Source organism: Gavia stellata, chromosome 16 (genome assembly GCF_030936135.1).
Source record: "Gavia stellata isolate bGavSte3 chromosome 16, bGavSte3.hap2, whole genome shotgun sequence".
Lineage (NCBI taxonomy): Eukaryota > Metazoa > Chordata > Aves > Gaviiformes > Gaviidae > Gavia > Gavia stellata.
The window spans coordinates 6,012,673-6,031,662 of record NC_082609.1 but is presented as its reverse complement, the minus strand read 5'-3'; the positions used below and the strand labels follow the sequence as shown (position 1 = coordinate 6,031,662).

The 18,990-nt window shown below is 40.3% G+C and overlaps 1 protein-coding gene across 3 annotated transcripts; it reads left to right on the top strand.

Moving 5' to 3' along the window:
- Positions 1-567: 567 nt before the first annotated feature.
- On the top strand, positions 568-18,595 carry GFPT2 (glutamine-fructose-6-phosphate transaminase 2). 3 transcript variants are annotated; one of them, XM_059825249.1, is made up of 20 exons: positions 568-597; positions 5,582-5,689; positions 6,493-6,591; positions 7,276-7,401; positions 7,949-8,007; positions 8,505-8,639; positions 9,937-9,998; positions 11,549-11,626; positions 11,692-11,698; positions 11,926-12,032; positions 12,732-12,895; positions 13,456-13,551; positions 13,660-13,757; positions 14,098-14,218; positions 14,534-14,691; positions 14,828-14,942; positions 15,571-15,698; positions 16,393-16,560; positions 17,002-17,163; positions 17,774-18,595. In XM_059825249.1, the coding sequence occupies exons 1-20, from the start codon at positions 591-593 to the stop codon at positions 17,816-17,818; spliced, it is 2,043 nt and encodes a 680-aa protein (XP_059681232.1). In that variant the 5' UTR covers positions 568-590; the 3' UTR covers positions 17,819-18,595. The 3 variants fall into 3 exon arrangements, with proteins under 3 accessions (XP_059681232.1, XP_059681231.1, XP_059681230.1); XM_059825248.1 differs by lacking the exon at positions 11,692-11,698 and having other exon boundaries at positions 11,549-11,628; positions 11,915-12,032; XM_059825247.1 differs by lacking the exon at positions 11,692-11,698 and having other exon boundaries at positions 11,549-11,675; positions 11,896-12,032.
- Positions 18,596-18,990: the final 395 nt, after the last annotated feature.

Sequence of the window (18,990 nt, the reverse complement as noted above, 5' to 3'; positions counted from 1 at the left end):
GCGGAGGCCGATGGCCCTCGCCTTTGGCCCTCGTTCAGCTGAGCACGAACGCAGGTGCTCTCGGTCCTGCCGTGTGCAGATGAAGTTGGCTGCAGGGCGTCTGTTTCCAAGTGCTTGTGACCGAAAGGGCTGGAAAACGGGGGGCACCTTCCCCTGCCAGGCTCGGAGAGGGGCTGCCCTGCCCCTCCGCCTCAGGCCCGGCTGCGTTGCCCTGTCAGGACGGACTGCTTCGCCTCCCCTCCGGGCTTCTCCCTGCGCGGAGCCCGCGAAACCCCACCGCCCCCCCCAGCCCTCGGCAGCCCCTGGAAGGGTCGAGTGGGGCAGGGCTGGGCCGGGGGCAGGGCGCGAACCGCCGCGGCTCCCCCGCCCCCGGGCCGCCTCCGCGCCGGGGCTCAGCCCCCGCCGTGCTGCCGCTCGGGGCCCCGGGCGGAGCGGCCCCAGCGCCCGCTCCCCGGCCAATGAGCGGGGAGGCAGGGGCCGACCGGCCTCACTATAAGAGCCGGGGCGGCCGAGGAGGCGGCAGTCCCCGAGCGAGGCCCTGGGGCGGGAGCTGCGTTTCCTGTCAGCGGGAAGGACCGTGGGGCGCGACCATGTGCGGTGAGTGGCGGCAGCTCGCCGGCCGCCAGGGGCCGTGGGCAGCCCGGGCCCGCCTCAGCCCTGCGCCTGCCGGGCGGGCGGGAGCTGGGGGCCTCCGCCGGCCGCCGTGGGGGTCGCTGGTAGGAGCGAGGTGCCCGCGGACAAAGCGGGCTGCGCCCGGGGCCGGCCGCCTCTTCTGCCGGTGTGCGGGACAAGGGCTGCTTTGTCCCTCAACCGGGGGGTGTGGGGCTGCCCCGCTGTGACAGCGGGTCCCGGGGCTGCGGAAACCCGCCGTCGCTGCCCCCCGCAGCGGGTTCGTTCGGCACTGGCACTTTTGTGGGGTGGGAAGGGGGAATGACCGGCTCCCGCGGTGGCGGCAGGTAAAGGTGAAGCTCCTCTGTCCTCCCCTTCCTCCCAAGGAAAGAGACTGTCTTCCTGCGCCCCACAGCCTCCCCTCCCTGTGTCCTCCGTGTCCGGCGGCTTGTCCCTAGCCCGGCGATGGGAAAACGTCCCCTTCCCACCGCCCGGCTGCTCCGGGGGTATCCTGGCTGCGCTGTTAACCTTTGCTCCTGGCGCAGATGCCTCGGTGCATCACTGCTTTGGCTGATGCACAGGCTTCTGGATGCGCTTGGCTCTGTCTTTCCTAATCCAGGACTAGGGATTAGTTGTGACTCACTTCCCAACTGCGGCGATAGGAAGAGTTTGTGGTTTTCAAACAAAGGCTGTGAAGGAGCTTAATTCTTAGCTGATGTGAGTTTACACACCTTCCTTTATCTAATAAAGATGAGATGGTGAAGATAATACCTGCATCACATATACAATTGCTTAGATATGCTTTGGATCAGATTAAAATCAAAGTGCGGGTTCTGAAGCTGCTAATTCAATGTATTTTAGTTATGGAGGAAATTTTAGTGAAACTTTTACCTATTCCTTCACTGAAACCTCCTCTCAGGTCTGGAAGGATACTTCTGTTGAAAGCCAAAAAATTTGTGCTTGTACTTCTTAGCCGTCATGAACAGAACCTCTTTTGTGAGATGTAGACTGAAAGTGAGTGGTTACAGCTCCCAAAAATGTATTTTCTGAGCTAGATATCTTTTCCCTGCCTCCACATCCTCTTTAATTGTAACCTCAGAAAGAGGAAGGAGTTCAGTAAGCCTCTTTCACTTGAATGGAAACACGAGGTGATACTGTTTGAGCTCCTACGTGACTCTCGGGTTGCTGTCAATAGACAAACTCGATGTCTTCTAAACAAAACTCCTTCAGGTGAGAGACTTGGCTCAGTGCCTAAGCAAACCAAAGGTATTGGTGGCAAGCACTAAGCAGTGAGACATGTGATAGTAATATCAAAAACTTAGCATATCTGGGCTGTATATTGATTGGGAAATGAGGGTGTTAACAGTATTAAACGAGTTTGGTAAAACATCTAGCTTGGGGTGGAGTAACTGACTCAGTATGAAATGGCACAGAGAGCAGCAATTCATGAAGTCAATTCATGAGATTAGTGCTAGTTTTCTTCCCATCAACATTTGTAGACCTTTTACATGACATTTATTATCATGAAAGATGTCCCATATCTTCCTTGGTATGTTGATCTGGTGTAGGAAGTGCAGGAGTGCTTGAGGTTGCAGCCAACATTTTCTAAATTACTTTTTTTTTGTTTGTTTTAATTTTTGCATATCTTTCCAGGGTTAAGTGTTGAAAATATGTCCTGTTGTGTTTTGTGGACTTCAGGTAGCACATGAAGATTTAAACCCATTGTTTTCTGTTTTGAAAATACATAGGTCATTAAATACTGCCATAAACATGCTCTTTAGGAAACAAAGTTGAGATGTTATCACACTTACATGTAAGAAGACAGCATAGCAAAAGCACACAGGGTTTAAAAACCAGGTAAGATGCTCTGAAACTGATGATCTACCTATTTTAAATAGAAATTAGTTTCATCAGGATGTGAAGTTGAGACTGGGACTTTCTCAGAGCTAAGTTTCTGGCATCAACAATGTGCTTGCCCCAGTAGAGGCATCCTTTTTTTTTAAAAAAAAAAAAATCATGAATTTTGTTTAGACTTCAAGTACAGGCTGCCCCCTTTTTGATTTTGGTGGAGTCTTGCAATTGCAAGAGTTCTTGTGGATTTTTCCCGCAAAAAAATACTCAATGAACTTTTCTTCTTCTTGATGCTCTGCTTGCAATCCTGAAAGGGAAAGGGGAAACTCTAAAGTCTTGATATGCATGTAAAGGGAGAGACTTGCTTTCAGTGTCTGCACCTGATTAAAGCTGGTTTTAGTTATGTTTTAACAACCTTCTGTTACGAAGTATCTGATTCTAAAGGTAAGCCATAACATGATTGACCTAGTTCATGCTTCCATGCAAACTCTGTAATTATGAAAAGTTATAAACTAGATTTAGCATTCAGGTCAAGAGAGCAATGCCGTAGAAAAACACTTCTTAAGTACTTTCATTGGATTCTATGTTTGTATGTATGACTTAGGAAAGTACTTCATTGCTTATGTTGTGCTGACAAATAGAACATTACCTTACTTGATGCATATCATTTCAGTATTGCATTGGCTTAGAGAGTACTTCAGTCTTCATTGGGGGGGAGAGATGCAAGCTCTGGAAATCGCATCTAACAGCTTGGGGAGGCCATTATAAAGTAACTTGTGAGCATCACAAAACTCTCTTATGAGTATGATTCAACTAAGATTCAGTCATATTGGTTTGCTTCCAGAAGGAATTAAGCTACAAGAAGTCTTTATCAAAAGTTGTTTCTACATGAGTTGAGCAATGTGCTTTAAATCTAGCCAAAATGATGACTGAGTAGGGAAGAAAATATGCAAGTGGGTAAATCATGAAACAGAAAATACTAGAGAAACAGTGCTGAGAGTAAGATTTATTTCCTTTAACTGAAAGAGTTTATAACATATTCCTTGAAGTCAGGCTGCAGCTATTGCTTTCATTGTAAATGGCCTCTGGTGACTTCTGTGTCTTCTAATTCACGTGTGTGGAAGCACAGCTACAGTTCCCTGGAAACAAGGATCTTTTTAACAATTGCAGCACACTGGTAGCATTGTAAGGACAGTCCCAAAGGAAGGTTTTTCCTGGAGCTCTGTGTAGCCAAAGATGCCACATGGAACATACAAGGCTGATGGGTCTTAAATACATTGTGAAATCTGGCCTAGAAAGTAGACCTGGATCTGAAATGAGATGTGTAGCAATGTTTTGGAATGATGTTGAGAAATTTGTATTGAAGAAATTGAAGAATGCTGCTCTTGAGGTTCGTGGTTAGTGCCAGAGAACGGTAAATATCTGTCTGGAAAAATAATCAACAAGCTCTCAGTCTAAGGTGACTGTATATAACTGGAGGAATTATTTCTCAAGGTGTCCATGAAAAATGGTATTTAGCTGTTCAAATTCCCAAATACTTCTTTAAATGCAACTATTGTCTTAATATCTCCATTAATGTTGGACACTCTAGAAATAAATAGGCTGGGCTCCTCATAAATCTCACTTGTGTAGCAGAAAAGCATTTTCCACCCTTTAATCCTTCCAAGATAAATGCAGAGACCAAGGTAATAGTCTCTTAGTCTCACTGTCAAATCAACAGTATTAATGGCTTAAAACCAGTGGAGTAACCGAATTCACAACAATATTTATAAGGGAGATTTATTGGTGTATCATTATAACAGCTTCTTCACTACAGCCATTTACAGTTCAAAAGCCTTAATTGAAGGGGAAGAGGGTGTTAAATTTCAAACAAAGGCTTTCTCTATTTAAAACGCTTGTCTGAACTGCTTATCTGTTGAGCTCTTCAAGTCTGGTTTTTGCTAACTGTAGTCTCCAGTCCTGACTTGTTGCTTGGAGAAACCGTTGAAACAGTGAAATTAGATGTTTCTGTTTCACTGGGGTACAGATTTGCAAGAGTTAACAAAAGGTCCTAATCTAACCTTATAAATGCAGAAGTCCCAGGAAGAGCAGTAGGCTTAGAAAAGGAACGGTTGTGTTTTCCTGTGCAGGTGACCTTTTTATTACACCTCTTCTAAAGATAAAACAACATCCCTCAAATTCCTTTTAATGAAAAAACGCTTGTGTAACTTTTGCCTTCCAAAAAACCATTTTTTTGCGGAAGGGGAGAACCAACCCCAAACCTAAAAAGCCACTTCTTGTTTGATGACTGTTCTATTCAAGAGAAGAGGGATCAGACTTGCAGACTCTTCGAGGCTCTGTTTGCCAAGTAGGCAAGGAGGGAGTTCACGTCTTTCCTATGATGCCTCTGTAAGAGTTGACCTGAGTAACACGGGGCAAGCAAATGGATCTTACATCTCTGCTGAGTTGGGTTTGGCAGGCAGCATTGTTGAGGCAGCACAAAGGGTGAATGCTTGTTTTTTGGGTGACCCTGTTTTTGTATCTTCTGTTTCTTTCCTTTGTTGTCCTATCCTTTTGACTTCTGCCCTCTCCTTGTGTTTTCTTCTCTATTCTCTTCCTGCTGAAGTGACTGTTGTATACAGGATTAAGCTGGAGCCTTTCAGAAATAGGTGTTGTGCCTAGTACCTACCCGTGGGTATTTAAGGCTGTGACTTTGATTACAAAAGTCTCCTTGTGTTAGTACTGGTGAATATATTCCTTCTTTGAATGTCTAGTTTTAGATCTGGATACGAAATAGATCATAATGTTCCCATTTTCAGCTGCGGTTTTCATGAAAAGTAGAATTTTTTTAAGCTCTCTCGACTGTTTAACTCTTGGTGGGTAATATGAGGAGAGCGAAACTGGCCAGGAAAGCGTATGAATTTGTGTGGTGAAAATGAGGGTCCTGATTCCTTTGTTGTGTTTGAACTCTTTCCATTTAAAAACACAGTAGGAAGAATTGTACTAAGTGGGAGGTGGGGTCCCCCTAGAACCTCTCTGTGGTGATAATTTTAAAGGGTTTAAATTGAGTTGGAAGGGATACTAAAAAAAAAAAAATCTTTACTTCTTTTTTTTCCCCCCTTCCCCTTTTCTCTTTAAACAGGAATTTTTGCTTATCTAAACTACAGAGTGCCTCGGACTCGGAAGGAAATATTTGAAACCCTGATAAAAGGATTACAGAGACTGGAATACAGAGGATATGACTCTGCAGGTATGTAAACTAACTCAACAAATTAATTTTAGCAATCAGTAGTTACCTATGTGACTTTTTGGATGCTTTCAACATCATAGAATCATAGAACGGTTTGGGTTGGAAGGCACCTTAAAGATCATCTAGTTCCACCCCCCTGCCATGGGCAGGGACACCTTCCACTAGACCAAGTTGCTCAAAGCCCCATCCAACCTGGCCTTGAACACTTCTAGGGTTGGGGCAACACTTCTGCGTGTTGGATTCCCCTTTTTTTGTCCTGCAGATTGAAAGATCAGAACTAATTACCTTGAATATTGGCTTTTCTTCTTCAACTTTTCTCAGGACTTTAAATTGGGTGTTTAGCTCTGTAAGCAGCTGGTGGTTGAGGTTTAGTACACATAAGCAAAGCAAACAGGGTATGAGGAAGAAGACCTCCATACAGGGTCATGTAGTTTTTGCCTCAGCTTTTGTTCTGGATTTGAGTCCCAGTGAAAGGATGAATTAGATTAAACTTGCCTTTAAGCTTGAGTTGGCTAATTTCATTGGGCAAAATAGATCAGTCTGTCCTCAAGCAAAATTTGAGATGGCTCATGTATATTTTCGTCCATGCAGTGGATATAGCCTTCACATAGTTTGATTTGAACATATACAGGTCTAGCAATACACATACAGGTCTAGCACTAGACTTCAAGTATATCCCATTGCAGGATAATTTAAAAATAATTGTTTCACTAGTGTGTGCTTGTCTGTATCTTCACAGCCTTTTTTTCATCCAGTGTATTTCATGCTTTAACTAACTCTTGTGACTGTGTCCTGTACTGTAGGAGTGGCAATTGATGGAAATAATAATGAAGATAAAGAAAGGTTCATCAAACTAGTTAAGAAAAGAGGAAAAGTAAAGGCACTGGAAGAAGAATTATACAGTAGGTGTCTTAAAAATTGCCCCTTTACTTTGGCCTCCCAGTAAGATTATATCTGCATCTCAGCAGAAAGTCAGACCATGAAATTACAGTTATGATTTTGTACCAGAAAAACTGCATTGTGCAATCCAATGGCAGTTAAATTGTTTGTGCCCCCACATTTGCACTTGAAAAGCAAGTTGATCTTCAGGTATAGTTCTGTGAAATTATCAGTCTACTCTCCCCTCTTGTAGTTGCTTCTTTCTTCGAGGCCTGGGCTCCCTTGGTGCTTTACTTAGATGATTTCTGTGCTTGGTAGCTGAAATGGCAGAACACGGACTCTGACAGAATTTACGAGCGTTAAAGCATCTGGCTGTCATCACAATCTGCTTTATGCAGTGCTTCCATCTGTGAAGAACTGAAGTTGTGTTTTAATACGTTTACATTATTTGTAGTAATGTGGTCTGTTAGCCTAGCTGTTACTATTGGCTGAAAATGCTCAAGTCTTGGCAAACAAAGTTTTAATCACTGTAGCTTGAACTATCTGAAGTGTAATTTCAAGAAAGCCAATGGTTTAAAAGAAAGCCAGAAGATAACTTTTAGATTTTTTTGCCTGTAGGAATTCACTTAGTGTTTTACTAGTTGAGTGTGTGTGTGAGAGAGAGACTCAACTTTAAATATTCAGTAAACTGAATTTCTCTTGTATAGAACAAGATGACCTGGATTCAAAAGCAGATTTTGAAACACACTTTGGAATTGCTCATACTCGCTGGGCGACCCATGGAGTACCAAGTGCAATAAACAGTCACCCTCAGAGATCAGATAAAAGGAACGGTATGTAATCTCTGCAACACTCTGGAACTGCATGAATCTGAAATGGTTGAACCCACATGGTACATATGTACTCTCTTCTTACTAGCGTTATGGTATCTATTTTGTATACTAGGGCTAAGCTATTCTATCTAGGTTAGACACTTTTACAATAAAATGGCCTCTTGTGAGATCCGTTTTCTGAAAATTGATGCAAGTTAGTCAAAAGACAACATTCTTGTTTTGAAAGGTAAGACTGAAAATGTAAGTGCATCAATATTGTCTGGGCTGGAAAAGGGAGATTTCATACCATTTTTCACTTGAGATGGCTTGGTGCTATTCTACTGGATGTAGTTTAAAACTGTCTTGATGATTTGGAACAACTCCCGTATGCCTTCAGAATTTGTAAGCTTCTGCTGTCTGTTGTCCATGTTATGATAAACTGTAGGTCTGAAAGCTACAGCAGGTAGTTTCTAGTGTACTTCTAAGCTTTTTTCCCTCTAATTTTGTGTTCTGACTTAAATATCTTAATTTTACATTACTGACATATGTGTATTTTTTTTCCTTTTAGAATTCGTTGTTATCCATAATGGAATCATCACAAATTATAAGGACCTGAGAAAATTTCTGGTGAGTCTGTGGCAACTTGATTCTAAAACTAGAAAGTAAATACCCCACCAACTACTGTCAGATCTTTCATGACTTTGTTGGAATCTGAATTCAAATTTCTTGATATAATCTATAAAATAGTAGTGTGAAGGAGTCTGCCTAATAAAGATATGCAGGAGCTGGTGAAGTGCCATATTTTCTTGTAATCCTAAATGCAAAGTACTTACGAGTAGAGTAGCGATTTGCACTCAAATTGTTTGAGACGGTGTGTGGAGTGGGCTCCCTCCTGTCTGTTGTTTCTTGACAGATGCTAAGCAAGTCTTACTACGTGTCTTATTACAGTATTTCTGAAAGAGTAAGCTATGACAGGATAAGTCTTTATATTTTGTATATAGTGATATATATCCACTAGTCCAGTGTAGTGCTGTGCGGTTTCTGGTGGGAGACAGCGGAAGGGTTCTTCAGTGTTTCTTGCCTGAGGATGAAAACACTTTTTACTCTTCTATATGATATTTCAGGAGAGCAAAGGCTATGAATTCGAATCTGAAACAGATACAGAAACGATCCCCAAATTGATCAAATACATGTATGACAACAGAGAGAGTGAGGATACCAGTTTTTCAGCCTTGGTGGAAAGAGTTATTCAACAGTTGGTAAGTGGCAAGTTCCTTTTTTCCTGTACTATAGTATAAGCTATTTGTGGGGTTCCTTAGTATTCTGCATTTATTCATTTAGATCCTCTGCAGGAGTCCTTAGAAGGTGATGCAAATAATGTTTTTTGGCCTCTAAACAATGCTTAATAGACCAAGAAATTAGAATAAAATTTTGGAAACTTCAAAGGCTTTTCAAGGGTAAATTTTCAAATTGCATTAGCAGTGGGTTTTGGTGGGTTTTTTTGTGTGTGGTGTGTTTTGTTTTGTTTTTTTTTTTTTTAAAGCAAGAGGTTATCACAGTTTTCTTAATCACAGAATCACTAAAGTTGGATGAAGCAGCTTAATTAAAAAAACATTGTAGGAGCCTCTGGGAGTTGAAATTTCTCATAAAGGGTAGTATATTCTTAAAGGCTTTTCTGATCATGTTAAAACACTGCTGTGATTCAAGTTTGTTTAATAGTATACCTTGGCTCCCATATTTGGAAATAGATCTAACAAGCTGTACTGATTTATGGAGTAGCTGGTTCCCAAACTGTGAAGTGGGAATCTACTGTTAGTATGTAAACGCTTAAAAACTTCAATAGCTGCGTTGCAAACTCGGAGAAAGCTGGCTTTGTTTCCTCCCCCAGTCTCTGGGCAGCTGTTTTCTCTCCTGTTCCTGCAGTTTCTTCCACTCTTTTCACCTCCCCTTTCTCCTCTCTAAAGCAGCTCTGTAGGATTCCCCTAGAGCAGGGCTGGAATACACACAAAGTAAAAGCCTGTATGAGTCAAGAGGGAATAGTGGTGCAGCCACCTCGGTGAGGGGAAGGGTGACTTCACCTGACCGCAGAAGAAGAGCAGAGTAGTCTCAGACTGGTGTCCCTGCGAGAGGAGTGATTGTTACCATCTCCAAGACTTTAGCTGAAAATGCATGATGAAGTGCCGCTACATGCCCATTCTTATTAAAAGTCTTACTAAAAGTAAATGTCTAATAGTCTTCATGTTGATTACGAGTAACATCTTGGAGATTTTCTGAACCCTTGTGTTGGAAGGTATTGTTTTTATTTATAAAGAGAGGCTAAGTGCTCACTTCCTAATCTTTCAGCTGTTGCACTGTTACGTGCACTTTAGCTTGTTCCCCTCCGTGACCAATTCCTTTAAAGGTGCAGTCTGCCCTCCAGGAAGAGATTCCTGATAGTAGTAAAGAGCTTTCCTTCACAGCCTCCTCAGGAAGAGGGGCCCCAGTTTAATGAGATGCAACTAGTTGAGATAAGTTGCTTAGGATTTTTTTTTTCTCTTCTGTTTGCATGGTTTCCAGGAAGGTGCTTTTGCATTGGTTTTCAAGAGCATCCATTACCCAGGTGAAGCTGTTGCTACCAGGTTAGTAAAAGTCCATTTTATATATAATTTGTGCTTTTTTTAGTTAAAAAAAGGTAACATCTCTTAAAACAAAACAAACCCCTAGAATACTGATGTTTAAAGTGCTTAATTAACCAAAAGTCAGAAGGTAGATAGCTGCACTAGTTGAGTCCTTGTGAAGTGCAGTAAAGCTCTGCTGAGCATCTCTTCAACTGACTATTAAATATAACTTAATTTGAGCTGTACTGACTGCAGGTCGCAGAATTTCCGGAGGCTTGTGTTGATTCTCTATAATCTTTAACTTGATTTTGTTTAGTGAATTAGATGTGACTACTCACTTTTTGAGGTTGTAAAGACCGTAGTGAAAAGTAAACAGACAAAGTTTTCTTGCTTCATGCAAATAAACTTTCGGTTGGAGATCATCCAAATGACACACTCGGAAGAATCTACCACTGACAAACTCATCCCCATAGTCTGTCCTTTTATTTGTTACAGTGTGTCAATAAAGCTCAGTGTATCCTCTGTTTCTGAAGTTGTATTAAGAGCGTGCTAACGTTTCTCCTATATCAAAAGGGGAGGGAAAGAGTATGGTTCAATTTTACTTGATATTGAATAAAGACTGAGAGAAGTATGTTCAGGTTGCCCCAAAAGCCATCATACTAATAGGCTATACAAACAGTGTTCTGTAGCTGTCATAGCATTTATGATTTTTTTCTGTATAAGTTCTACTTTTATTTATGACTTGGAAAACAACTTTCAGGAAATGTAAAGATATTAAAGTAGCAAGTGAAGCAGCAGTGGGAATAAAGACTGTTTTATACTACAACCAAAAAGCCCATTGCTTCTGTGGTCTAAAATAGGACTATATTAAAATTGTGGAAAAGCCAGCTTGTATCATCACTCTAACTGGAGAACATCTTCTGAAATGAACTATTCTATATGTGGTTCAGGTTTGGGTTTTTAGGAGTGAGGGGATTAAGAGAAGCTAAATTTGTAATCTGATGTGTTGGAGGATGTGCGAATTCCTATTTTATTCCTGCAAGATGTTTTTTTAGTAAGCTCTTCAATATGGCACGTGACCCATATAATTAAAAAATTATCTTAATATTCTACAGTTTCAGAGGTGTAGTTGACATTTCTGAGTTTAAAAGGCTAAAGGGTGGAACAGGATTTCAATAGTAAAGAGCGCTGGAGCTTATTGCTGGCTGACTTCAGAGGCAGACTAAGCTTTGTTAAAAGGGTATTCAAATTGGTGCCTGTGCTAAGCTGTTTTGTGATTACTGGAAAGAAAACAACTAGTTCATATACACTTTCCTCTACCGGGGTGTAGTTCATGGGGAAAGAATCACCAAGGTTTATGGCACTTATTCATGTAATAATATTTGGTGAAGCTTACAGAAACAAACCAAGTTTATATAACTGCTGCCATGTAATGACTTTATGATCAGGGTTGAAGAGGATCTTCCTATTTAGGAAGCTAGATGGGATATTGTCTTTCAGCTTCACAGATGTCCTTTGACTTCTTTGTTTGCACCTTTCTCTTTATAAACTTGCATGTTTTTCCTTTGTAGGAGAGGGAGTCCTTTGCTCATTGGGGTTAGGAGCAAGTACAAGCTCTCCACTGAACAAATTCCTGTTTTATATAGAACGTGTAAGTTGACAGCTCTTAAAAATAATGTAATTGGATTTAAAATTATTGTTACTTTATGATTAGAAATAAGGTTAATTGGTCTTTGTACTATAAAATTACCAGCTGATGCCTCAGATAGCTTCTTAGCTGAGGATAGTCTATTTTTATACTACTGAACGCGTAGTTTGTAAAAGTCCCATCCCCCCAAAATACTTGTGTAACTGTGATACCTTGAACCTGTATAGTCTGTAATCTGTAACTGGAACAGATCTGTTTTTGCTTTTAAAGTGTCTCATTTCTTTAATAGGCAACATTGAGAATGTGAAGAACATATGCAATTCACGAATGAAAAGACTGGACAGCTCTACCTGCCTTCATGCTGTTGGGGATAAGGCAGTAGAATTTTTCTTTGCTTCAGATGCAAGGTAGTAAAATTACTTAAACGCTTCTCAAAATACTGCTTTTGTTCAGAAGTGAGATAGTTCTGGAAATCTTACGCTATCTTGCTGCTGTACAACTGTTTTCTGATAGGAGAGCTTCTAATCCACATAACTTTGTAAAGCCTGCAGGCTAAGGTGGTTGAAAAATGTGAAGGCTTGACATCAGCATTTGAACTGTAAATCTGCTAATTACTAACCTCTATGTAAAATAAATCCAGTGTAGGAAGGTAGTTTGGTACAAACAGACACTATTAGCCCAGTATTTGGGCAGACTATAGGTTAGTCTGAGTTTTGGCATTTTAATCCAGTTACCAGAAGAGGAAACATTGGTGTGGTTCCAAACCTAGCAGGAACCTGGACATCAGGTACACATTTGTCTCTCTCAGAAGCAAGATCCTGACCTTAGGGGTCCATCAGAGACCCTGGGAGGCAAGATCAGATCAGCAGAAACTTGCTGATGTGAGATGCTGTGGTTCCTGAGCCTTCTGCTCTGGGTTCCTGTGAGAGTGCAGGAGGAGCAGCAGATGGAGCCATTGCCTTTAAGATGGCTCTATCTGTAGTTATGTCCAAAAGGAACATAGAAGGGGGGCTGGAAGTGCAGTGTGGTGTATTTAATTGCTCTCAGGAGTGCTGCTACCAACTTACTGACATGTCAGGTTTGTCTTGCTTCTGTTTTTTCTGTAGTGCTATCATTGAGCACACCAACAGAGTAATTTTCTTAGAAGATGATGACATTGCAGCAGTAACTGATGGGAAGCTTTCAATTCACCGTCTCGAGCGTTCAGCTACTGATGATCCTTCCCGGGCTATCCAAACCTTGCAGATGGAATTGCAGCAAATCATGAAGGGTGGGTTGAAACATCTGTAAATGAATATCATCAAAGATGCATAGTTACTCTGTTACTATCTATGTAGTAGATAAGGCAGAAAACTGCCAATTTGTTGTGAAAATGGTCTGATATTTAGGCTGTTTGTACTGGGAGCTGACAATTCCAAGGTTTAAGACTAAGGGAAGATGGGCGATATGGGACCCTACCCATTTTTAGCCTTGGAAAAGTCCTAGATACTTTTATGCATCTCAATATTTAGTGAAAATACAACTAACGTTAACATGTTGTTGTAGCTGTTGGCAAACTTTGACTGTGAACTAAGAACTGAAGTGTAATAGAGAAGTTTCCTTAAGAAGGAATTCAGTTACCTTGTCAGTGTTGGGAAATGAAACCAACCAAATAGAGCGAACTACCAATCCCTCCTTTCTTCTCGCCTATTCCTAAGCTTTTGTTTAAGCTAACACAGTTAACTTAAATTAGCTTGCTACCACAGGTCATCTTAAAAGTTGTCTCTTTGTAACTGTAATAGACTTCAAATAACAAACCTAAGCATTACCATATAATGTTTTTCTAAACAGGTAACTTCAGTGCATTCATGCAAAAGGAAATTTTTGAACAACCGGAATCAGTTGTCAATACCATGAGAGGCAGGGTGAATTTCGAGAGCAGCACAGGTAACTAAGAACAGCGTTCAAGCTCCACTAAGCCTGCAAATTTTGAACATATTAACTGGAAAATAAAATACAGCATTGATACATGCTTTTTTGTTTGGTTGTTTACAGTTCTGCTGGGGGGGCTGAAGGATCATTTGAAAGAAATCAGAAGATGCCGAAGACTGATCATTATTGGCTGTGGGACCAGTTACCACGCTGCAGTAGCTGTACGTTAAGCCTTAGCTGATGTGCCTATATAACTCCTAGTTGCTGGGTTTTCAGGCAACAGGTCTTCATCTGCTTTTTATTCTATATCTCAAACTTTGCCTTTCATTGAGGGGTCTCACCCTTTTATTTATTATTTGTGCCACATTCTTTATTAATGCTTCAATGCTGTTACCTACCATGCTAGAAAATAACTTTTTTCCCCTTGGTTTTTAAAGCTCTGGTGAGCTGTAATTATCAATTTTTGTAATAAGAATCCACGTAGATTATCTCTGACTCCTAAGATGTCAAGACTTTTATGGGTGGCAATATTGACAAATATTGTGTGCTGCTCAAATACAGACTCGACAAGTATTGGAAGAATTAACTGAATTACCAGTGATGGTGGAACTTGCTAGTGACTTCCTGGATAGAAACACACCTGTATTCAGAGATGACGTGTGCTTTTTTATAAGTCAGTCAGGTGAGCTGCATTTACCGTTTGTCTTCAGTTGAGTGAAAACTAGAAAAATTTGAAAAAGCCAATGATTTATTACTTTCTGCATGTTGCAAAGTAGGATGATGGCTAATGGGCCAGATTTGTCTTGAATGAGTTTCTTTCAGACTTGATTCAAATATATAGACAATGAGTGAGTGCTGAAAGACCATTTTCGGTTGCATTTTGCATTGTGTAAGCGTGGATGCAGTTATTTAGAACACACTTGTGTAGAATTTTATGTTTTTCGGGAATCATGCCTGTCTTCTGTCAACCTGAAGTCAAGATGTAAATGTTTTCCAGGTGAGACTGCAGATACACTTATGGCCTTGAGGTATTGTAAAGAGCGTCGTGCTCTAACAGTTGGCATCACAAACACGGTCGGAAGCTCAATATCCAGGGAGACTGACTGTGGTGTACATATCAATGCAGGACCTGAGATAGGTGTGGCAAGCACAAAGGTAATTGCTGTTCAGTGTTTGACTTTCATACTTCAGTCCTGTGGAATTCAATTAAAATTTTAATTGTAGCACTTCAAACTGAGATCATACTAACTCTCTGCAAACTTAGCTGCTAAATGTTTTCTTTTGTCTGCAGGCTTATACCAGCCAATTCGTGTCTCTTGTAATGTTTGGCCTAATGATGTCTGAAGACAGAATTTCCTTGCAGAAAAGGAGACAGGAAATCATTAGTGGACTAAAATCTTTGCCAGGTATATTGATATTTTGGGTTTGAGGAGGGATAGGGGGTGTTGTTTAATGGGCAATATATGGGCCAAATAAATATAATATACAAATACTTGGGGATGTTTCTTTCTCATTTAAGTTTCACTCTCCCCCTCCTCCGGAAAGGTAGACAATATAAGAAAAATGGACTATTAGTTTCTGCACTAATTGCCAATCTTACAAGTGCCCTTCCAAGAAACTTGGCAGGAAGATCAGAATTTTCATGGATTAGGTTTTCTAATTACAATAAGGTAGTTTTGTACAAAAAATATTACTTGATCTCCTAAATTGATGACTTGAAATTTTTAAAACCTTTCCCTTTAAATCAGGATAGATAAAAGGAAACTAATTCAAGGTGACTTTAAAGTGGATGTTCACAACTTACTTCAGAAATACAAATGGGGTGTATGAGCACTGCTTAAACCAATAGTTGCTTTAAATTTGTTACTGTAAATAAGGCTGGAGAAAATATCCTTAAACTGCAGTCAAAGATGCAAAGTTGATAGTTGAATTATATATATATTGTTCTAATAGATCATTAGGATGTCCTACTACAGCAAACTATTTTTTCCAATTAAAACATTTTTAATATGTACTTTTTGTGTGCCCCAATAGAGATGATTAAAGAAGTCTTGTCCTTGGATGAGAAGATACATGATTTGGCTCTTGAACTGTACAAACAAAGATCACTGCTGGTTATGGGTCGTGGGTATAATTATGCCACTTGTCTGGAAGGAGCTCTGGTAGGAACCTCTCAATATTGTTGAATGTTATTTAAAATGAGCTTTTCTGGCTACTGCAACATAGTTCATTACTAATATTTCATTACAACTTAATTCTGCTGCAGTAAAACTGCTGTCTATAAGAGCATTTAGTCCTGTTGGATTGAACACATATGTAGGGTGAACCTGGATGCGATATCAGTTTCTTGTTTTCTTTTGCATAATAAATGCAGTGTTTAATGAGTCTATTTAAAAAAAAAAAAAACAGTTTAAAATGCTGACCTGTTTGAAAATAACATCAGAAAAACACCATGTGCTGATGTTCAGATGAGATGTTCATGCAGGAAACTCATAAATTATGTTCATAACATTCTGGTGGAATTGACACATACCCCTCTCCCACAGAAGTTTGACATGTTAAAGGTAGACTGCATTAGCCAAGGTTGTGCTGGGTGTTTGGTTCTTAAAGAAATGGAGTAAATCAACAGGAAGTTTATCTGCAAATGCATGTGCATGGGCAAGCTCTGCTTCCACCAGCAGCCTGCTAGAAATCCCAGCAGACAAGCCTGTCTGTTTTAACTGATCTTTGAAAATATCAACTCGATACTGTATGTCTCTGTTTAACTGACAGATGTACAGCCTTGGTGTTTGGCTTCTGGTGGCTTTTATTTCTCATCTGATTTACTAGTAACTTGATGGCATTTGCTTTTTTTAGAAAATAAAAGAAATCACCTATATGCACTCTGAAGGTATCCTGGCTGGTGAGCTGAAACACGGGCCATTAGCCCTAATAGATAAACAAATGCCTGTTATCATGGTGATAATGAAGGATCCTTGTTTCACCAAGTGCCAGAATGCTCTGCAACAGGTCACTGCTCGACAGGTAGGCTCTTTAACTAATACAATATCATAGGGAAAGAGATTGTGCACGTCTCATTGCTGCTGACTGTGCATCAGAAAAAGGCTGTATTGGTGATTCCGTCTCCCCCCCCCCCCCCAATTATTAAGTTATAAATAAGATGCTATATCTGCATTGTAGGTTGTCATTACAGGTTAACACCAGTAGTGAAAACTGACTGCATGTAGGTCGTTTGGGGGTTTTTTGTTTGTTTTGAAGGAAATGGAATAATGCTAAAACTCCTACGGGGTGAAAACAGGCAAGTCTCACAAAACAGTGAATGATTAAAGTCATTTACGCAAGACTGGCATTGTCTTTGTTAGCTACCTGAGCATCTTCAAACGTACTACAAGCATGCTCTAAACCAATATTTCAAAGCATTTCTAAGCCAGCTCTTCACTTAACACTGCAAAATTTTATTTTCAGGGTCGTCCAATTATTCTGTGTTCTAAAGAAGATACAGAAAGCTCAAAATTTGCCTACAAAACCATTGAGCTGCCTCATACAGTTGACTGCCTTCAAGGAGTCTTGAGTGTTATTCCTCTCCAGTTGCTTTCATTCCACCTGGCTGTTCTCAGAGGATACGACGTAAGTGCTTACTATATTTAGCACTCCAGTTAATGCAGTTTTGAACTTCCTCCTACCAGTGTAAAGTGAGAGACCCAGTTTTATGGCATATGTAACAAATAGTTAGTGGAGCTTATAGTCCCTGTGGTAGTAGAGGTGCCAGTTCTTCAGCTTTGTATTTTTTAATTGGTAACCTTAAAAAAAAAAAATTATAAAGATCATTTCCTTAGTTTGATTAGCTAAGAGTGCAGATAGATTTAGTTCTCTGAAAAAGTCCTTAAAATGTCATACTGCACTTCAACCTAAAATAATTCAGTGCTTTGTACAGCTTAGTTTGTTGACGCCGGCTAGGTGTGTCAGTTTGATACTGATGACTACTTTGGAAAGGTATCTTCGGAAAGGTACCTTCTGCAAAGCAAATATATATTTGTTAGGAGGGTTTTGGAAGCAAGGATGAATTCAACAGTGAGTCATTATCTGCAGATCTATAGCCTCTTGTGTGTGTGTTAATGTGTCTAGAATAAAGCAGAACTCATTAGAAAGTCTAAAAAAAAGCACACTAAATGAACTGTCAGATGCAGAATGTCAGTATTACTCTGTCGTATACTGAAAGTCTGTCTCTTCATTCTAGGTGGACTTTCCAAGAAATTTGGCCAAATCTGTTACCGTAGAATAACAGCCAAGAACAGCTGATGTTTTTGTCACCAGACCTCTGAGTTATACTTGTAGAAATGTGTTGTTTTGAATTGATAGGTACACATTTTTCTAAAGAGAATGACAGTGCTAACTGGAAAGCGTCAGAAGGATTTATCTTGCAGCTTTAAAAGCTTTTGATGTGCCTTGTACCCAAGTGCTTTTGCTCACAGCAAATATTCCTCTAAGTCCTGAAATCGCCAAAGATAAAAATTGTTTACACATGGTATACTGAATGAACTTTTCTACTGTGCAATATATATATACAGCTCTCTTCAGAGTAACTGTGAACTTTTTTTTTAGCCTACACAACTAGTTTTAAAGATATAGTATTTATAACTACAATTGTATAGCTTTTTTAAGTTATTTTTTTAGTACATTGCTTATCTGTAGCAGTGGTAATGCTCAGAATGTAAATACTGAGCATGTTGATGCTTGTGTACAGTTGTTAGGGTTTTTTTCCTACTTCAGCCTCAAACTGGAAATTTGTTGTCCCTCTTCCTCCCCAGCTTTCCCTCCCCCCTTTGCATCTGTGTTTCATATTTAACCAGTCAATTGCAAAGCTCTTCTGTGGCTGTAAATTCCCAGCTATGTTTTAGATTTCTGCTTCTTTCAACTAATTATTTGAAAAGCCAGAGCAACATTTTGTTTTGTATGCCACCCCAGCTCTTATTTGCATAACATGTACAGTGTGACAAAATAAGGGAACTGGATGTCTTTCAAGTGATATTTCTGTTTTAAGAGTGTACAATGAAATTACAATGCAATTAAAAGACTGTGTAATTCTTGGTTTGGGTTTTTTTTTTTAACTTGATGACTCTTTATCTCAGATCTGAATACAGATATAACACTGCAGTACTCTGATGCAAGTAGGAGAGACAGTGTGCTCCCCCAGGCTTGCCTAAATCCTGGTATCAGAGTTCTTTCCTCTGTTTCTTGGGTTACTTCTTTCTATGTCACACAGGTTTCCCAGGTAGGCACACCTTACTTTTCCTTATCCAGCAGCTGTGTTTCAAAATAATGTTTCAGGTCCGTATCACCATCTTTCTGGAGCACGTTAAGTACAGGAGAATTGAATTTGGTGACTGTTTGTCAGTATTTTGCCAGACACGTACTGATACAATTATCTCTGATTGTAGCTCATACTGTAGTTCA

What these genes read in the sequence shown, in the direction of transcription:
- GFPT2 (XM_059825247.1), top strand. An exon ending in CTTGTCTGGAAGGAGCTCTG is followed by an intron (nt 15,699 to 16,392) that starts GTAGGAACCTCT and finishes TGCTTTTTTTAG; the next exon opens with AAAATAAAAGAAATCACCTA. An exon ending in CTGTTCTCAGAGGATACGAC is followed by an intron (nt 17,164 to 17,773) that starts GTAAGTGCTTAC and finishes TCTTCATTCTAG; the next exon opens with GTGGACTTTCCAAGAAATTT.